Source organism: Aedes albopictus, unplaced genomic scaffold, assembly GCF_035046485.1.
Source record: "Aedes albopictus strain Foshan unplaced genomic scaffold, AalbF5 HiC_scaffold_22, whole genome shotgun sequence".
Lineage (NCBI taxonomy): Eukaryota > Metazoa > Arthropoda > Insecta > Diptera > Culicidae > Aedes > Aedes albopictus.
In genome coordinates, this window is record NW_026917002.1 from 28,024 (window position 1) to 49,857 (window position 21,834).

Below are 21,834 nucleotides of genomic sequence, written 5' to 3' on the forward strand. Positions count from 1 at the left end.
AACATATGATGATATATCAACAAAACTGAAGAGATATTTTACTGATATGTACTGATTTGTATCTAAGGTGTCATAATGCATCACGAAGCTTTCATACGAATCATTGACTTTTTGCTTTTCAATGATTGTTTGCCTCGCGTTTTTGAAGTGATAAAAATTGTCATTTCTGCAGCAACGCAGCAGAAAAAGTATCATCGTAATCACTGCGAGTGAGCAAACAGAATGATACTTTCATACGAATATTCGCTTTGGTTGCAGAGAATCATCATTTTGAAATTTTGAGTCGCATATCCAACATGGCTGTCGATTAGGGTGTCCCAAAATAGAAAAAGTGTCAAAAAGTTAACTTGCACACCCTTAGAATGATATATTAGGGTCTAAGAAACAATAGTTCCATACATGAAAACTCAATCAAAAAATATTTAGAGGTTGCACGCATCGGTTTTATGAAAAATGGAAAATTTTTGGTATATTTACCAAAAAAAAAGCTAATATGAGTTGAAAAATAAAAGAAATAAAATCTCATCAATCAAAGTAAATCATGGTTCTGGGTCCCGCAAACAAAGTTTGGAGGGAGTTCAGGTCATCAAAGCTGATTCGGCTGAATATATTTGGCTAAGGTTAAATCAATTTTTTTTCACCAAATTTTTCAAAAATGCTCAATTTATAATGATTTTGAAAATTTCCTGTAATTCACAATTCCCTTATTTTATAGCAAATTTTGTGTAGATTATTTTGGCTGAAGACAGTTTTGAGCTATCTCCTTCATGAGTTGAGATATCGGCATAATAATGATAACACAATCAATTAAAAAAAATCGGATTTTCTTATGTTATTTGTTTTTGTTCATTAGTTTCTATGACTACCATGCAAAAAAAAGCAAATAGAAAGGGTTTGACATGTTATGTTATGCAAGTAAATATTTTTGAAGAATTTCAGAAATGATTGGGTTACTTTGATAATTTTACATTGATTGTGCTTACCGGTTCAAAGAATGACTCAAAATTGACTCGCTGCGAAATTTTATTGATATAAGTAATCGCAAGTCAGACAATCAAATCCCATGTGTGAAGTTCTATGATATATTTTGTGTGATGTGTAGATCGCTCAACAATGTTTACCTTTCTTAAAAAGATTTTGATTCTCTTGTTAAGCTGACACATAGGCTCTTTCTAGTTGTACTAGAACTACTGCTCTAACATTGAAAACAACTAAAATGAAAATAAAATAGCTAATAAAAACTGTAAGAAAGGAAAATTCAGTTTTATAGTTTCAGCCAATCGACATAAAAAATTAAACATGTGCATGGAAATTCAGGTATTTTTACGAATATTAGGATATTTTTCTTTATTTTATTCGCGAATTTTAACTAAAGCTAATTCTTTTCACAATATTGAGAGCAAACCATTAGCGCACATATTTGCAGCCAGGATTGGAATTCAGAAAGCATCAGGATGTTCAGATTCCCCTATTATTAAAAAAAAATTAAACTTAGTGACTGGCCTAATATATTACAAGAGATGTTAACCAAGGGGGTGGACAGCTTAGCTCAGAGCAAGCTTTTGTTGATCGAGCAACTGTGAGTTGCTCCCTGTTGCTCCCATTTGCTCAAATATTTTCTGCTGATCCAAGTAGCCAGATGTAGGTATGCTAAACATTCGACCCGTCAAACTTGTTTGGATCGGAAGTCTTAGACTTGAATCCTGCCTGAGCCATAAAGTCTAAGATGATGGGACTTGTGAGTAAGAAACGTGAGCTCTTCTATGACACGACATTCTTCAAACTCATAATGACCAGTTACGTATCAGTAGGTCGGCTCCAGAGGCACGTTCTCCTTCGCCGTATCTCAAAGTCAGTTTTTTTAGGCGCCCGACTTTTCCCGGGCTCACAGAAACTTGCACGAAAATCTTGTGAAATCATGTGGGCTTTGTGGTACCTAGATAGTCGTCGTCGAACCAACCCGTAACGTGGGTAGATCACCTTGGAATGGTGCGTTACGGTGTAAGATCTACCATTTCAAGTTTTGATCTTGCTATTTTCCAGCCTGGTTTATTTAAATGCAGGAACATTCCAGGATCAAGATTTGGTGTACTTTTTTACACTATTTATTTATTTAATTATTTGTTTATTTTATTCTATTTATTTTTCACTGCTAATATACTGTTTGTTTCAGAGGGATGGAGGTAAATTTAAACTATATATAAATAACAATTTACAAAAATATAACAGTGGAGAACGTATCACAATTTAATACTTTTTTCTATTTCAGATTTACAAGCAGGCAATCAGCGATCAAAACGGCGAAGTATCTCTTTCTTTAGAAAAGTCCCCTGATAAAAAAATCATAAAAATACGATAAATTTTATTGTTACAACACCATTTTTTCGAAAAATATTCACCATTTAACGTATTGTAATTTACACTGCACACTCACCATCACCCCTATTGTTCTATACCATTCGGCGAATGGTAAATGGCACTTTTACAATAAAAAATGGTGGTCGTTATGTATCTTAACCATAAAAATTTGAGAAAATTTTCATACACTTTTTCGCGAAAAACAATAGAATGTATTGTGTTTTTATGGAACATTTTTAGGGCAATTTTCAAAAGAAAACAATATATACATACATACATTTATTTGTTCTACATCATTAAGACAAGACATAATCAACAATAGTACGCCACAATACTCGGTTTGTGGCTGCCGCTCTCCATCCTCGGTCGCGCCCAATGCTCGCCAAGTCACGCTCCACCTGGTCCGCCCATCGTGCTCTCTGCGCTCCACGCCTTCTTGTGCCAACCGGATCCGTTGCAAACACCAGCTTTGCAGGGTTGTTGTCCGGCATTCTTGCAACATGCCCTGCCCACCGTATCCTTCCGGCTTTGGCCACCTTCTGGACGCTGGGTTCGCCGTAAAGTGCAGCGAGCTCGTGGTTCATCCTTCTCCGCCACACACCGTTCTCCTGTACACCGCCGAAGATCGTTCTTAGCACGCGTCGCTCGAAAACTCCGAGTGCTTGTAGGTCCTCCTCGAGCATGGTCCATGTCTCGTGCCCGTAGAGGATCACCGGTCTTATTAGCGTTTTGTACATGGTGCATTTGGTGCGTGGGTGAATCTTTTTCGACCGCAGTTTCTTCTGGAGCCCGTAGTAGGCCCGACTTCCGCTGATGATGCGCCTCCGAATTTCACGGCTCACGTTGTTGTCAGCCGTCAGTAAGGATCCGAGGTAGACGAATTCCTCCACCACCTCGAAAGTATCCCCGTCTATCGTAACATTACTACCCAGACGGATCCGGTCGTGTTCAGTTCCGCCTACCAGCATGTACTTTGTTTTTGAGGCATTCACCACCAGTCCGACCTTTGCTGCTTCGCGTTTCAGGCGGGTGTACAGTTCTGCCACCGTTCCAAATGTTCTAGCGATAATGTCCATGTCGTCCGCAAAGCACACAAATTGACCGGATTTTGTGAAAATCGTTCCCCGGCTGTTGAGCCCGGCTCGTCGCATCACACCTTCCAGCGCGATGTTGAAGAGTAGACATGAGAGTCCGTCACCTTGTCGCAGTCCCCGGCGAGATACGAATGAACTGGATAGTTCACCCGAAACCCTTACGCAGTTTTGCACACCGTCCATCGTTGCTTTAATCAGTCTAGTCAGCTTCCCAGGAAAGCCGTTTTCGTCCATGATTCTCCATAGCTCTGCGCGGTCGATACTATCGTATGCCGCTTTGAAGTCGATGAACAGGTGGTGCGTTGGGACCTGGTATTCACGGCATTTCTGGAGGATTTGCCGTACGGTAAAGATCTGGTCCGTTGTCGACCGGCCGTCGATGAAGCCGGCTTGATAACTTCCCACGAACTCATTTGTTTTAGGTGACAGACGACGGAAGATGATCTGGGATAGCACTTTGTAGGCAGCATTCAAAATAGTGATCGCCCTGAAGTTCTCACATTCCAAATGGTCGCCTTTCTTGTGAATGGGGCAGATTACCCCTTCCTTCCACTCCTCCGGTAGCTGTTCGGTTTCCCAGATCCTGACTATCAGCCGATGCAGACAGGTGGCCAACTTTTCTGGGCCCATCTTGATGAGTTCAGCTGCGATACCATCCTTACCAGCTGCTTTGTTGGTTTTGAGCTGGTGAATGGCATCCTTAACTTCCCTCAGCGTGGGAGTTGGTTCATTTCCGTCCTCCGCTGCACTGGCGTCGTCGTTCCTTCCGTTGCCGTGGGCTCCCGTGCCTACGTTCTCCACGCCATTCAGTGCTGATCGAAGTGCTGCTTCCACCTTTCGATCACCTCACGTCCGTCCGTCAAGAGGCCTCCGTCTTTATCCCTGCATATTTCGGCTCGCGGCACGAAGCCGTTGCGGGATGCGTTGAGCTTCTGATAGAACTTCCGTGTTTCTTGGAAACGGCACAGCAGCTCCATTTCTTCACACTCCGCTTCTTCCAGGCGGCGCTTTTTCTCCCGAAAGAGGCGGGTCTGCTGTTTCCGCTTCTGTTTATAACGTTCCACGTTCTGTCGAGTCCCTTGCTGCAGCATTACCGCCCTCGCTGCGTTCTTCTCCTCCAAAACCGTTCTGCACTCTTCGTCGAACCATTCGTTCCGTCGATTCCGTTCCACGTACCCGATGGTGCTCTCGGCTGCGTCGTTGATGGCTGCTTTCACTGTACTCCAGCAGTCCTCTAGAGGGGCCTCATCGAGCTCGCCCTCGTCTGGCAACGCGGCTTCGAGATTCTGCGCGTATGCTGAGGCGACATCCGGTTGCTTCAGTCGCTCTAGGTTGTACCGTGGCGGTCGCCGGTACCGTACATTGTTGATGACGGAGAGTTTTGGGTGCAGTTTGACCATCACCAGATAGTGGTCGGAGTCGATGTTGGCGCCTCGATAGGTCCTGACGTCGATAATGTCGGAGAAGTGCCGTCCGTCAATCAGAACGTGGTCGATTTGAGATTCCGTCTGCTGTGGTGATCTCCAGGTGTAACGATAAGGGAGGCTGTGTTGGAAAAAGGTGCTACGTATGGCCATATTTTTGGAGGCGGCGAAATCAATGAGTCGTAGGCCGTTTTCGTTCGTTTGCTGGTGAGCGCTAAACTTACCAATCGTCGGTCTGAATTCCTCCTCCTGGCCTACCTGAGCGTTCAAATCTCCTATGATGATCTTGACGTCGTGGCTTGGGCAGCGGTCGTACTCGCGTTCGAGCTGCGCGTAAAATGCGTCCTTGTCATCATCAGTACTTCCGGAATGTGGGCTGTGCACGTTTATTATGCTGAAGTTGAAGAATCGGCCCTTGATCCTCAACCTGCACATTCTTTCGTCGATCGGCCACCAACCGATCACGCGCCTCTGCATATCACCCATCACGATGAAAGCTGTTCCCAGCTCGCGTGTGTTGCCGCAGCTCTGGTAGATGGTATGATTACCTCTAAACGTTCGCACCATGGATCCTGTCCAACACACCTCCTGCAGCGCTACGATGCCGAACCCGCGGTCCTTCAGTAGATCGGCGAGTATGCGGGTGCTCCCAATGAAGTTGAGAGATCGGCAGTTCCACGTACCGAGTTTCCAATCGCAAGTCCTTTTTGTTCGCTGGGGTCGTTGCCGTTGGTCTCGGTTCGTATTATTCTGTTGCTGATTTTCCGTTACAATGGTTTTTTACGGCTGGCTCGTAGGGCCTGACACCAACCCCCTACTTTCCGGAGGACCATAGTGCACAGTTGAGCTTAGAGTCCTTCCCTGGCACTCGGACGTAGATCAGCCGCCCCTAACATGGGGATCAGACGCTGTTGTGAGCCGCTCCTCCTGGAGAACAGACGCTCAGGTTTGCCGAAGCAAACCCCCCCTTCCCTGTCAGCCTATGACCAAAGTTCCCACCGGGGTTGGTTACCCGATCTTCCCTAAGGTTGCTCATAGTTTCCGGCCGGTACCGCGTGGAGGTAGGGATAGGAGTTGCTGGGCAGAGGCTAGTGGATCTCAATGGGATCTGAATTGCGCAGCATACCCAGCCTTTACCGTGCCAACAATATATCTTAATGTTTTTTCATTGTTCTTACAATACAAATACAATTAATTGAATGGCGTCAAATGAATCGTTGTTGTAATAAAAATACTATAATATTTGTTGTTATTTGTAAGCAGTTTTCGCATTTGAAAATCCGTAGAATTTATATTTTCCGCTAACATTTATATCCAGCATTTACGAGCACTAACGGCCGCCAGAATGGTATGCACATTTCATGATAAGAGTCAAACACTCTGATGTCTGTCTGGTATGTGTTGCTTGGCGGCTCTTGATAAGATCTATCATCAATTTTTTCAAATAACTGCCAAATATCACAAGTCAGACCTCAGGTCGTATGATCCATACCATAAATCGTTCACAATTCATGTGGCCATTAGTATCTGTAAATGCTGAAGAAAAATGTTACCGAGAAATATGAATTCTTTGGTTTTTCAAAGGCGAAATCTGTTTACATAACAACAAATATTATTGCATATTTATTTTAACATCGGTTCAATTGACCTCATTGAACAAATTATTTGTATTGTTATCAATGGTAGTTTACTATTTACTAGATTCCTTTAATTTATTGGAAAACATTAGAAAAATCATTGTTCATCTTTTTCTTGTCGTAACGTTCTCACTTGGCTAAAACCTGCTTTTCAGCTAGTTTTCTATATGTACTTCCTCAGTTATTCATTGAAAGCTTCCTCTGCCAACACGACTTGACGTCTGTCAGTCGTTGAAGTTTTAGCGAATATTATGTTTCCAGTTCAAAACCGAATTAGCGACATTTTTTCTTTTACTTGCGCTGCTTTTGCCTTGCGTTGAACACAGTGTCGGAAGTGGGGCGCTGTATTGTACACCTGATACTCTATACAGCGCCCCACTTCCGACATAGTGTTTAACGCAAGGCAGAAGCAGCGGAACTAAAAGAAAAAATGTCGCTAATTCGGTTTTGAACTGGAAACATAATAACATTCGATAACCGAAACATCTACTGTACTTAAAACGAAAACTATAAAAAAAATATGTCAAGTGATTTTGTATTTTATTATATAAACATGATCCAAGCAACACTAATATTTATTGTTATTTATTTGTTACGAATTGTTTTTAAGTGTAATTGAAAAATACACTCTTTTTTAATAAAAAGTAAATGAGAACTTTGCAGGCACTTTTGCAACTATATGAAAACAACTTAAATTATTTTTTACTGATAGTAACTTTAAATTATTACAGAACTATTGAAAAACAATCGAATCAATTAGTCACTAATAAAGCTAATGTTCACTTATTGTACGAACTATATGGGCTTGATTTCTATTGTAAAAAGTAACAATATATCTACTATGTGTTTTATTGTGAACAATAAAACCAGTCATATGTTAATTATATTTACCATGTAATGAATGGTAACTTTTTATTCGGGTCAAGATTACCGTACGATACAGTGACAAGTAGACCACGTTTTCCGCGTCGATTTATTCGTGCCGAGTTCCATAATTTCGATATCTTTTTCGAACATTTACGATAATGTATTTCTGTTCATCACACCTTCAACTTATATTACGCGTTGCGAACATTCGCGGATAATAAATATGTACAACGGTTTTATTATCCCCAATCTTATTAACACGGGAACGCGAAAAAAAAAGTAATACAAGAACATAGATAGAACTCAAAAGCAACGATTCTAGTTGTTTAGTTGTCCAGTTTACTCGTAAAGCTACGGCGCGGGTTTTGGTTTTTCAGCATTGGCAGTAACACTAAACGGAGTTGCATACAGTTTATTTTCTGACTGAGAAACGATAAGTTTAAAACATGCGTTATTACGAGTGGATCCGACATAAGCGTGGTTTAAAAAATATTCATACCCGGTATACAATTAAATTTAATACACAAACATACAATAAAATTATTGTATTCTTCCGACAGCCGGCTGGCGGAAGACTAAACCATATCAAGGGTTGCATAGCTCACATCATTTACCAATGTGAATCCAGATCTATGTAACTTTCTATCCCTTCCCTTCCTTTGTAACAAACTTCCTTCCTGTGACAACCGTGGGGATGCGGAGGTACACACGGTCTCTAGTAGCAACGGATGTCACACCAACATTCCTTCCCTTCCCCGATGACCGTAAGGACGTGGCCGGCGCCGGTACTGACAATATAAAGTTTTGAACCTTCAAAATTGCACATTGAGGATGAAAAGCTACACCCAGGCCCCATCCATTTGGTTCCCTGTGCAATGTTGACTGTTCTGGTCAGTAACGGAGTAGCAACTACGAATTGTACGGTCATCTCATGCTCATGCTCATGCTCCTAGATAGTCGTCGTCGAACCGTTTCGTAAGCCTCGGAGTGTGGGTTCAAATTCCCCGCTCCTGCATTTAGTCAAACGAGAAATTCTCCATTGTACCACCGGGCATTTCGTGTGTTGTCCGTTGTTCCATGTTCCATGGTTCAGTCTGTACAATCTCTGGCTTAAAACGGTGTAGTTGACTTTTTTTTAACTCCTAGCCAGTTACAAGCTGGGTTCTGCATATTACAGACTCTTTCTCACACCCGTAGGTGAATTGTGGAGCACAATTTCTTCTACCCCCAAAAAGCACTTTTTTTCTTTGTGCCGTGTTTGGTTCACAGGATTGCTGAATTCATTATTTTTTACAACATTTAAACAAGAAATAAACACGAAGGAACATCGATGAGGTATCCTGATATCCCGCTAGTGGTACGGATATTTTTCACTGCATAAACAAACAAATGCTATGGTTGCCATGTACAGCTAACGCTGTGCGTAACTCTGAGCAAAGCGAGTTGCTCAGAGTTACTCAAAAGCTACTCATGATCAGTCTCGAGAGCAAAAGCTGCCTTCCCCCTTGGTGTTAACCTAAGAAATATTAATGTTAAAATCTTTCGGCTGCTCAGCTTACTTGTTAAAACATAATTTTCCACAAGTTTTGAATCGGTGGCTTGCTTCTGTTATATGATCAACAGATGAAATCTAAGAAAAAAATCTTTTCGCATTCACAAAGCGAGTGTTAAAAGTTATGTTCAGCATATGTAGATATAAAACCTTTACATATTGTTACTGTCATGCAGTATGAATCAGTAATAATCAAAGCAACCCAATAATTCCTGAAATTCTTCAAAAAAGTACACTTGCACGTACTATTATGTCAAAAATTTGGCGTGTGTTGTTTTATTTGTATGGTAGTCATGAAAACTAGTGAACAAAATCGATTAACGTAAGAGAAAACACGATTTTTTCATTGATTGTGTTATCATTATTATACCGATATTTCAGCTCATTAAAGAGATAGCTCAAAACTGTTTTCAGCCGAAATAATCTAAACAAAATTTGCTATAAAATAAGGGAATTGCGAATCACAGGAAAAATTTAAAAATCCTTATAAATTGAGCATTTTAGAAAAAAAAAAATGTGAAAAAAATCGCGATTTTCTGATATTTTAACCTTTGCCAAATATATAAAATCAGCTTTGATCACCTGAACTCCCTCCAAACTTTGTTTGCGGGACCCAGAACTATGATTAACTCTGATTGATGACTTTTATTTCTTTTATTTTTCAACTCATATTAGCATTTTTTTGGTAAATATACCAACAATTTTCCATTTTTCATAAAACCGATGCGTGCAACCTCTAAATATTTTTTGATTGAGTTTTCATGTATGGGACTATTGTTTCTTTGACCCTAATCTATCATTCTGAGCGTGAGCAAGTTAACTTTTTGACACTTTTTCTATTTTGGGACACCCTACTGCCGATGCTGATGATGCCGTAAGAAGCCTTAATCGAATGCTGAATACGATAACAATCCGGGAAGAGACACTTTTGTGAGCTGCTTCTAACATGGGGAACTAATGCTCAATTTATAGCAGCCTAAGGCCGAACTTTCCACCGAGATTAGTCACCCTATTTCCCTAAGATTATCCGTAACTCGGCCGGTTCTACGATTAGCTAGGGATACGAGTCTGATAAGCAGGGCCTTTATATCCGATGCGATTTATGGCTCAGACCATGTTGAGGGTAATTGGTTCGATCCCCGGTCTGTCCAGGAACTTTCCTTATTAAGTTTTGAGTTTAGAGAGTTTTGATTGGGATACTGAAAAACGTACATTTGTGCATTGTTAAATTCTCGTCATCGTAAATTACGCGTTTCCATTCGTACCGTGACCGGCCCTAATTCTGCGCAGTCCCTAATTCGGCACACTTTCTCGAATATAGCACAAAATCATGGACGATAGTTCAATATTAGCTTCAACTATAATTTTTGCATATTGTTTCAATAGTAATGAAAAAGTTTGCGAAGAAAAATTGTTCTAACTAACGACCATTATTTTGATAAAAAATGAAATGGTGTTGCAAGTACTGGAGATTGCTTGAAATCTGCGTCCATTAGCGAAGCTGCTAAAAAGTTGCCTCATGAGCTGAAGCATTTTGCGACATAAATAATGAAGAAAATGTCTGCTTTTCCACATCGTGTACTGCTGTTTTTGAGGAATCAGAATCGGCAAAAAAAATTGAGTTTTCTTCTTCTTTTCCTGATCTTCTTGTTCTTCTTAGATGCGCAGAGTTAGGAACCGGTATTAAATGATGGTCCTAATTCTGCGCAGGCATTTCAACACTAAGTTTTGAATATATAATTAATAAACAAACATCATATTAATGCCACCATAGTTATAACTACGATATTCTTTGTTTCTAGCAATCCGGTGAATTACGTTTCAACAATATAGTTTATAAACTGTAAAGGCTAATTTACGATTCTTGCATTTTTGATCTGATAGTTCGACCGGACTAACCACTTGTTTTAAACATTTGCTAACAACATCGGGGGAAATTTTATGTATTCATGCAAGCATTCGACAAATGCGACATATGATGTGAGTTTACATGGGATTTTCTTAAACAGGGGAAACCCTGGAGTTGGACAAGAAAGAAGTCTCAGTTTGTAAACAAAGATTGTGCCACCATGTGCCACCTCGTCATGGCGAAAAAGTTTATATTGCCTCTAGAAATGAAAGTAAATTTTACTAATATGTTCTGTTCATATGCGGATAATTAAAAAGCTTTACATAATGCTACAAAATCCTTTTGTGTAGCGTGATTAAAATTCCCTTTGCTTAGTAATCAAAGTAGGTACCGTAATCCGGGGTAACATTGATCAGAATTTTCGATCTTTCTTGATTAATTCTCTTGTTAAAGCAAACGTTACATGTTTTATATTTTCAAAACAAGTACTGGCCCTCTGAGCATGTGTTAAGCTACTCGAAAAAGTATTGCTAAACGTTGAAATATGTTTAAATAGATTTTTAAATCTAATTTTTGATTTTGTTGATTTAGGATAACATTGATCATGTCAGTGATCAATTCTCATTTGTGTTGGAAATACTCTTACTTACTAAATTCGGGGTCGCTAAAGGTAGGCAATGGCTTAGGCAATTGATAACCGACTTTTCATAAATCGTATCTTTCATTAAAAAAGAGCATTTGCATAAAAGTTTCGTTTATTAAATGCAACTCTAGGATATCATACTGAAGTAATACAGTGATTTTGAACCTCATATTGTATTTAGTATTCACGCCAAGAATGAATCTCATTGTGTTACGATACACAGTTATGAAAAAATCGATTTATTTCAATGTTTATGGAATTCAATTCTAATGAATTGCATGTCATTTAATAGCTGAATGATATCAGATTACGATATACTATTCGATAGCAGAAACTGATTCAATATAAAATGCTTGTTTGAACATTTCATGAGGTCGGTCAAGCCGATCAATGTTACCCCGCTGATCAATGATACCCCGTTTTACAGTAGTATCAATGTTGGGGACACGCAAATTTCCAATATAATCGTAATGTCGTATAAAAGTTGAAAATGAAGTATTCAATTGCATTTCATCTATGATTCATGTTTTCATTACAATATGTTATCTTTTTAGAGTTTTTCCCATGTGCGCAGAATTAGAGCATTAGTGCACAGAATAAGGAACATTCCAAAAAAGGGTGCGCAGAATTAGGAACAGAGACACACTTTAGAATTTTCATGATTTTACATATAAATTGAGTGTTTTGAATAAGAATTATATTTTTCCCTTTGACAAAGCTAATAACTATGTGCAGTCAAAAATTCAGACAAATCGGTTCGATTTCGAATTTATTACAGCTGATTGAAATTGAAAAAGTCTTAGGTGCGCAGAATATGGGCCCTCCACGGTACCTATTATTCGGTTTTCTGTTCAAACTATTCTATTGATTGATTGAACTGGTCTGATGATTTGAGGTGAATTTTGAAGCAGGATTGAACTGTACTATCTGGAAAAAGTTCTTTGTCAGAACTTTTGATGAAAAACAGACAAAATAGGTATTTATTTGACGATTTCTCTAGAAATCACGAAACCATGCTTTGTTGAAGCCCTTTGAAAAGCATTTTCAAATTGAAAAAAATTGTAACGAACTCTCATGTTGTGGATAATTTATTGAAAACGTATTCTGCATCCCCTACAAACCAAACGTGTACGCCACTGCAAACGACTTAAACCAAAACCCAAACTGAAATCATCGCAATTTTCTGTCTATACTGTATGGTTCCCTGAGTAGGTGTAGCATTCAGGAAAATATCACATCTGCGTGTATTTATTTTTCACCACCCAACCTACTACCAACCCATCAACGACCAAACAGCGAACACACGAAACGATGAAAATTCAAATTTTCGTTTTCTATCTTTCCAGCTAAGAATAGAAAATCGTCGCCCTCAACATCAACATCATCGTCTTCGTCATCCACCACTCATCGGCAGCTGCATCAAGCTCCTCAGAAGCAAACTGCTACACAACAAGGAAGCAGAGAAAAATTGCAGCACAGTACTGACAACGGGACGGATTTATTGAACAATTGCAGCAACAATAATAACAACGGCAGCAGCACCTTTGCAGGTGTTGATAAACACAATCAGCAACGCGAGTCGTCTCCTGCGTCGGTATCGGGCGTGTGCTGTTATACCAGTAACAATTTCAGTAGTGCTTCCAACAAAAATGCTAAAAATAATAATCTAGTTAAAGTGAGTAACAAGTACTCGGACAGCAAAAAGCTGAAGATAGTGAACAACAAAGGTGAACACAAGGATACGGTACCGTCGTCGTACGATGAAGAAAATCGAACTAGTGGGAACCATCGGAACGGTTTCGGTTATGGTAGTAATTCGCGCAATTTGAGCGAAAAGTGGTCGTCGGGCATTAGTGGCGAATATGATGCCGTGACGAGTAGTGTTCAGAAACATGGCGATTTTCCCTCGTCGAAGATCATCAGTGCGAAAGAACCATTAGGCCGCGGCAGTGAAGTCAGTGTGAAGAAAAACGATGGCGATGATTTAAATTTAAATTTCAGAAACGCACAGCCGCAGTCAAAAGAGCCACGGTTGAAAGATGTGAACATAAATAATTTTAAGAAAAGGAACACATCGACGTATGGTGTGTATTTTGGACCGAATTCAAGTGTGGGTCGAACGGGAATTAACAATAAAAATAATATCGGGAAAAATACCACCACAAGAGGCGATGATATTTGTACCGACGAGTTGTCCTCATCTTCGTCGTTGTCGCCTAGGTCACCGCTGTCACCTTTACCGCTACCACCACCACCAACTGTAGTGGCGGAGTCGTGGATGTTCAACGATCGCGTGAAGCAGACACCACCTTGTTCACCGATTCCGACGTCGTGCTCCGGTTCATTCAACAAGATCTCGTCACCTTTCGAGACAACGGCACGATCGGAATCATCTCCGTTTGATTTCTCGCCGCCCGGCACACCCCAACATACGAGAGTACGAGCTTTCAGTGACTCAAACGGGTGCTCTGCTGAAAACAATCAATGCCGTATTAATAGACCAGCCGTTCAGCATCATAACAAGCTCACTACTAAGAATCACACCATCCCACCTTCAGAAAACGAACGGGCTTATGACCAACGAAAAAGTTCCCTTCCTGTAATAAATCACGCGAGTGTCGTCCGATCACAACCTTATCGAAAATTTTCCTCAGATAATATTAGTGCTAAGGCTAACGGTACACCGTCCTCTGTAGTGATATGCCAACTCACGCCAAAACTTGCATCCCGAGGTTCTAATGTCGAAGTTCGTTTGCAATCTCTCAGTCGCTATTGTGCCCAGAATTTGAGTTCGAACCCCATCAGCGATAGTCCGGCGGTCGCCGAATCAGAAGATTTCACTTTCATCGATTCCTCGGATATCTCATCCACCGGAGACGATGTTATTACCGTGATCAATGAAGAAGATTACCGCGAATATCATAAATACCTATCGATACCGAAACTCGACGGTTCTTCGGACGGTTTATGTCCCAGTGGTTATGATAGTTGCCAGAACAGCAACAGCAACTACGGCTACGGATGTTCATCGGACGAGCTGAGCAGCGTGTGTAGTGGTAGGGATTCAGTGCCCACGTTGGTAGTAAACAATTTCAAGGAGGAAGCGAAACGAAACTTCCACACGGTGAAATACAAGCAGTGTAACGTGAGTTTGCAATCAAGTGCTCGCGCCAGTGAAGAAAACCATCCGGGTAGTAGTTGTCCAGGTCCATCTTCGCCGGTTGATAGTGAACAGAAGAGCCCAACCGCCGTCAGTGGGCAAAGTGATAGCAATAACAATCAACATATGAGAAATACCGAAGATGAGCTAAAATTTAATCCATCTAATAATAGTCACTATAGAAACGAAGATATATTGAGTGGGGTTGCAGCCGCAGCAGAATCTGTGGGTCAGAATTCGACGCATCGGCTTGGTTTTAACAGCATCTCGCCGGATAGTTCTTCCAGTAGTTTGAATTGCTTCGGGAAACATCAACTGCATGTCAGGTCATCGCCTGAGAAGCCGGTGAGTATTTTACAATAAGACTGAATGAGAAATGAGTTGTGTATTAATGTCTTTACAGCAGGGATCCTCAAGCTAACTGTATTTAATTTTATAAAATAATGGCTGACTGAAAAATGAATCGATTTAGAAAATATCAATTTTCAAAGATTTATAGAGGAATACCCCATTGAAGGCCTTTCTAAGGATTTATTCAGGAACGAGATTTTGTCGGATATTTTTCTGGAATTCCTTAAAAAATCGCGTATACCACCAGTGTTTTTCTTGAGAATTTATTCACTAGTTCATCATGGAATGTCTTTTGTGGGGTGGACTTTTTTGGCATGAATACACAAAAAATGAAAGCAGCATTCATTGGCTCAACTTCAATGCTGCAATAACATTATTTATTATATTACAAACGATAAATTAAAACAAAATTGCACTTACATTTTTTGTTTATATTCTTACTCGCACTACCTCCAGCTCTTACCACAACAATTAACTTAATGGTACGGAGCCGGACCGTGTTGTCAATTTCAAATGTTAACCCTTCAGCGCGCGCGCTGTTGCATAAAGTACAACACTACCAAAAAACCTCGCTTGTCATATACAGCGCGAGCGCGGTGCAGTTTCGGTAGCTTGATGGTGCGCGTCCTCGAAGGTTAATAATAATCACCCTCGGAAATTCTTCAAAGGAAATTCTCAAGAAACTCCTCAAAATATTCCTCTGGAAATTTCTCCTCTAAGGATTTAAGCTGTTTTTTTCAGAAATTACTCAGGGAAACCCTCCAGGAATCCCTCCAAAGATTACCTCGACTTTCCTCCTGGGTGCCCTTCCCTGTTATTTTTTCTGGAATTCCTGTTGAAATTCAGTGGAATATTTTCCCAGGGATACTTCAAGAAATATTTTAGGAATTCCTACAGATATTATTCCAGAGATTCTTCGAGGGATTTCTTCGGAAACCTCTTTAGAAAATCCACTAAAAGTTCTTTCTCCAGTGATTTTTTGGGATTTTCTTTAGGGATCTCTTCTACATGATTTCAAGGATTTCATTCAGGAATTTCTCTAATGATTCCATTTGGCATCCCTGAATACTTTGTTTTGCAAATCGTTCCAGAGATTCCTTCTAGATTTTTTAAAAGGATTTCTTAGGGTTTTTTTATGGATTTCTTCGAGAAGTTCTTTAGTCATGAATACCTCCAGAGAATCCATCGGGTATTTTGTACAGGGATTCTGTAATTTCTCCAGAGGTCCTTTTCCTTCACAGACTCATTCTCTGGCGTTTCCATTGTGATTTTTCCCCAGGATTTCTTCAGAAATTCCTTCGGAGTGGATGCCTTGACGATTTTATTTTGAATCTTTCGAGAAATTCCTTCTGCGATTTTTTTCACCGATTCCTTCAGGGATTCCTCATGGAATTCCTCCATTGATTATTTCGGAATATTCTTCAGAGATGCTTTTGGAGGACGGGGTTGGTGGTCTAGTAGCTACCGCTTCTGATTCGTATGCAGAAGGACCTGGTTTCAATCCCTGGTTCGTCTCTTTCCTCCTACTTGGTGTCTTTCAATATAATTTCTCCCTCTTGTCTATACATATATACAACTAATGTATATTCACATGTTCATAGCCATCGCTAGAACTGAACCGTTTTGGAAAATCCGTTTTCCTTCCTTCACGTTTCTCAGCACAGTATCATTCTATCACATAACGTCTACGAGTTTGCAATCAAGCGAACTGTGCCGCGCGTTTAATAAACAGTTACTAAGTACAAACGTTTTGAAACCCCACTTCAATATTGCATCGCAACTTCAGAAGCACAAATCTCAAGAAGCAAGCTTCAAACAACAATGTATTTCATTATTCCTTTTCTTGCTCACTTGCAATTAGATTAGAATGAAAATCTCAGTTTCACTGGTTTTGTTTACGAAGAGATTTGTGCCCTCGAAATCGTGAGTAGGTGCCAAAGTAGGCCATTTTGGGATTCTTACAAGTCTGTCCTTAAACACACTAATCTTTCACTTTACGCCTGGCATACACGCACCAATGTGTGAACCCAACCATATCCCACCAACACCCCGACATCCGCATGAATTTGTGCTGACGCAGAGGTAAATTCGGTCTGATGCGGACCTACAACCCTTCCTCACATTGACCTGCAACCTGACGTGACAGGCGTCATTGTCGCCTAACCAAAAAAATATTATCAACACTCACACACTTAAGATGCAAGTCATGCTTATATGGCCTCTTGCAACTACAGGGGGTGGCCAAAATGTTTGGGATAGGCAACTTTTTTTTTCTCACGAAAAAGTTCAACATGCTGTAACTTTTCGTAGAATTCATAAAAAAATATCAAATTGACTGTTTGTCATCCTATTATAGTGCATTCTTGGTACAAATTTGAGCTGGATTGGATAATCTTTCGCGAGGTTAGGATCGTTCTGATAAAACACTATGTTTTGACAACTATTTTTTGAAATGTCATATCTCAGAAACCATTCAACTGAATTGAAATGAAATTTTGAACGTTTATCAACAATATGTTGATACGATGTTATAAAATATAAAAAAAAATCACGATGAATAAAGTTTATCGGTTTGACATTTTCACCCATCTAGAGAAAAATTAATAAAATTTACAATACTACACAAAAATTACGAAATATATTTTCCGTTAATCCAAATAGGCTCTAATATATCTTGTTAGAGATATTTTGAGAATAGAAGTACAAAATCTTTGGATATCAAAACTAAAATTTAATGACATTCATGCAAACAAATTAGGGTATTTATTACTGCGTGTGCCAATGATAGGAACCCTGTACGTATGGTTACATTTTTTAACTTCGGTTCCTTTTCGCACTATTTGCATGCATTCCTTATGGGATTAGCCATAACTGGTACACTATGGCGAAAAAGGGTGCAAGGAAGCCAAAATTTTAAGGAAAAGGATTTATTTCCACCATAGTTTGAGCAAAATATGGAATTTAAATTAGTGCAACCGTCGTTTGTGAACGTGATCTGTTGTTCACAAAATCTGTCTTGTTGATTTAAATCGTTAAGGGGGGGAACAAAAACTATGGCGAATAATTGGTACTATAGCCATAATTGTAGCACGTACCCTACACTTTTTCGAGAAAACCACAAAAAGTGTCAATCCATGATAACTTTTTTCATCGTTCAAAAAGTAACATTGTTTTGAAGATTTGTGAAGCAATAATACATTGTTGATAAACGTTCAAAATTTCATCCAATTCGGTTCTCTGGTTTCGGAGATATGGTAGTTCAAAAATAAGTTGTATAGAAAATAGTGTTTTACTGGAAAAGATTATCCCATCCAGCTCAAATTTGTACCAATAATGCACATATAATAGGTTGACAAACAGTCAAAATTAGAGATTTTTTTATGAACTCCATGAAAAGTTACAGCATTTTGATCTTTTTTGTGAGAGAAAAAAGAGGTTGCCTATCCCAAACATTTTGGCCACTCTCTGTATGTGCTGACAAGTGGTGAGTTCAATAAGGGTATTCACTAAACCAGTGAAGAGAATTGTCAGACAAAAGAGGCACAAAACAAGCAACAAAGAAGGTGCGACGATTACTCTTTATCCCTACTGGTAGCAGATAATGACATGATCTCGAAATTTTTTGTTGCAGGCAAAACGGAAGCTGAGTTTGTTGCGTACTTTTCAACTCGTGAATAATCAATTATTGCTAACCCAAAGTCGAAACTGTTTGATGATAGAGCTTTACCGTGTTTACCGACCGGCATTGCAGTGTTTACCGACTCGATGCTACCGTTCGAAAATCGCAATGCAAGGCTTAAAAATCTCTAAACTCGTAGTGTACGATGTTAATCCCATTATTTTCAAGTTGGGACAAACTTATGTCGCATGGGTTTGTTTGTCGCAACAAATACAGGTTGTGACATTGTCATTATTATTGCGCGATGGTTGAATTTTGATTCACTGTACTAAACAGATTAAATAACTGCATAAGCCATAATCATCTGATTATTGGAATGTTTCAAGAAATTGCGCTGTTTAGCAGATCCTCGTAATGTTTGTCTAAGAATCTCTTGGAGCTCCCTTGAGTATAGGTAATCTTTTTCTTCTTCTTATTTCTGGCCAGCCGACACCGTTTAGCATCAGCCGTAGTTTTTCGTCCGCCTTTTCTGGTATTAAGCCTGTCGGACGGTCAGGGAGGCATCCACACACACCTGACACCCTACATATCGAACAAATTAACACCACTCCCCATCCGAAGGAAGGCGTGATAAGATATTTTTGTCTCAGAAATTGTGTATGAAGCGTAACACAGACCTAGACCCCCACCCTCCCCCCTTAGCGTTACGTAATATTTGAACGGACTTTTACTCCTTATCCGAAGGAAGGTGTGATCATATATTTTTGCCCCAGAAACGCCGACGGTGTCGACTTGGATTGAATCTAGATCGACTGGCGTGAGAGGCAACCACGCTTACCAATAAACCACCGACGCCGCTAGGTCATTGACGAGGTCATTGGATCTATCGTAAACAGTCTGGAACGTCTTGAATCTCTTCTGAGGCCGTCTGAAATGTTTCTGAAACGCTTTGAAGTACCGCTGAAATCTCTCAGAAGCTCACTTAAGAGCAGTGATCCTAAATATATTTTCAGGCGCAGTTAGCAAGCCCCCTTGACCCCCTCAATATTACCTGTAACACCCTTGAGACCCTCCGAAATCCCCGAAAACGCCTGCGCAACGCCTCTGACACTCGCCAAACATCCTCTGAAGCTTCTTGAAATTTGTTCGAAATCCCCCTAAAGTCCCATCGCACGCCATGTAGCGCACCTGAGAAACTCAGAAACCCCCAAAAACGCCTACATAACGCCTGTGTAACGCCTTCAAAATTAACTGTTTAAAGAACCTTGGCTCGTCCCTTCTTTCTGCTGTTTTATCTTTCTATCAACTTTTTGCCTTTTTATACACATACAACTTATGTATATTCGTGTGAGCAAAGCCATCGCTAGAAAAAAAGGTTGGGCATGGTAAAAAAGCCATTTTCCTTCCTTTCGCCTTTCACTGACAAATGTCAATCTATCATAGGGCATTGGTTTCCTTTTTCATCCTACGAAAAACAAGGGATTAAAGAGCTTTTTGTTTACACAACTAAACGAATTAAGACGCATCATCTTCACAGCAATCTACACCAGAGATGTCCATATCCTCAGTGTAGGAAAGAGAAATAGGAAATACACCACTCACGCTGTGCGTCTCAACAGGAGCCCGTCTTGTATATCGTCGGTTTCCTGCAATAGGGGCACAACTCAAAAAATGTGAATTTTCATAATGAGCGTTTGAAAATTGGCAATCTTGAAGCACCTCCTACCAATTCACTTATTTCTTTCATTATTCGACAAAAGTAAACGAATTTTGATTGTTGTATCATGGAAAGGGGCTGAAGGACTATCTGTTTCATGAATTTTGGATTACTATTTTTCATCGACTATTGAAAAAGTTGACTGATTTTGAGTTGTGCCCTTATTGCGGAAAATTGGTGAAAATGCAAAAATCTCGCGTTTCTCAATGAATTTCGGAACGGGTCTTTGTGAGATGAAGGTTTGCATAGTTTTTCATCATTTGCCATCAAAATCTCAAAAATGACAAATTTTGAGTTGTGCCCCTATTGCAGGAAACCGACGATATGTGGATCCACCACTGCGATTCGGATGCGCGCAAGCTTGGTGGGTAGAAATAAATCTCTTAGCTCCTTGAGCACTAGGCCACACAACAGTGCGGTGAGAGCGATTTAAAATTCTCTCCGGTGAAAGAGTAAAAAATCACCCGGCGCGCGCTCCACTGAGGTTTTTACGCCACACCCTTAAATGAAACAACACAGCGCAACGAGTAACTTTCACGCAGCGACCGAAAAGACAAAAGAATTTTCACGCAGATTTGTGTAACACCGTATCAGCACATTTTTTGTTCTTGTGCCGACTTTTCGAACCCTCTAAGCAGAATACCCTCTTCGAATGAGTGTAATCAATTTCGTACCTTTTAATTCCGCCCTATGTTGCTTATCCTTTGACAGATACGCGTATTTCGACTACCACTTGTAATCTTCCTCAGTGTCAGTTATCCACTCAACTAACCCAACTGACACTGAGGAAGATTACAAGTGGTAGTCGAAATACGCGTACCGTAAACCGGGGTCAAATTGATCAGCGGGGTGAAATTGATCATTCGGGTACTGCATTGTAATTCCATACTAGGAACTCTTAAGCGTCGTAATGATCTTAAACTTTTTACGTTATCTGGTTCGTAGATGTCTAGAGATGAGCGTAGAATTGCATGAGCGAGCATGAGCATAGATGACCGCACAATTCGTAGTTGCTACTCCGTGATTGACCAGAGCAATCGAAATTGCACAAGGAACCAATGAATAGGGCTTGGGACTAGCTTACTATTCTCAATGTACACAGGTCGAGAGCTCTCAACTTTAATAAGGTCAATAACGGCGCCGGCCACGTCCTTACGGTCATCGAGGATGGAAGGGAATGTTAGTAAGACAAACGTTGTTAAAAAGACCGCGAATCGCTGCATCTCCACGTTTGTCTCAGGAAGGATTTTTTTGTTAGTAGGGTAAGGTACATTGTCAGTCCGGGAGTCACCTATGGTTGGTGATATGATTTGACAATGGATCAATATACACAAACCGCCGTTAACAACCGATCACTTTTCGACGCAAAAACTAGCCAAAAAGGAAAATTCTATCGCGCGTCTCCACTCCACTAGGGAGCAGAAACCTTTAGTCTATTCCACACAGAAATACACTGAACGCGACTCACTTGTCGGCGCCCGGATTTTTTCCACGACCGGCGAGCCCGAACTAACATTTTTCACTCTTTTGTGTTAAAAAAAAAAAAAAAATATTATCAACTAA

At 40.2% G+C, this 21,834-nt stretch overlaps 1 protein-coding gene across 1 annotated transcript in view; it reads left to right on the forward strand.

Moving 5' to 3' along the window:
- Positions 1-21,834, forward strand: part of LOC109429111 (uncharacterized) — a 142,659-nt gene that overhangs the window by 24,199 nt on the left and 96,626 nt on the right. Inside the window, exon 3 of the mRNA XM_062843443.1 lies at positions 12,771-14,929. Within this exon, the coding sequence (XP_062699427.1) occupies positions 12,771-14,929 (2,159 nt within the window). The remainder of the gene's footprint in view (positions 1-12,770; positions 14,930-21,834) is intronic.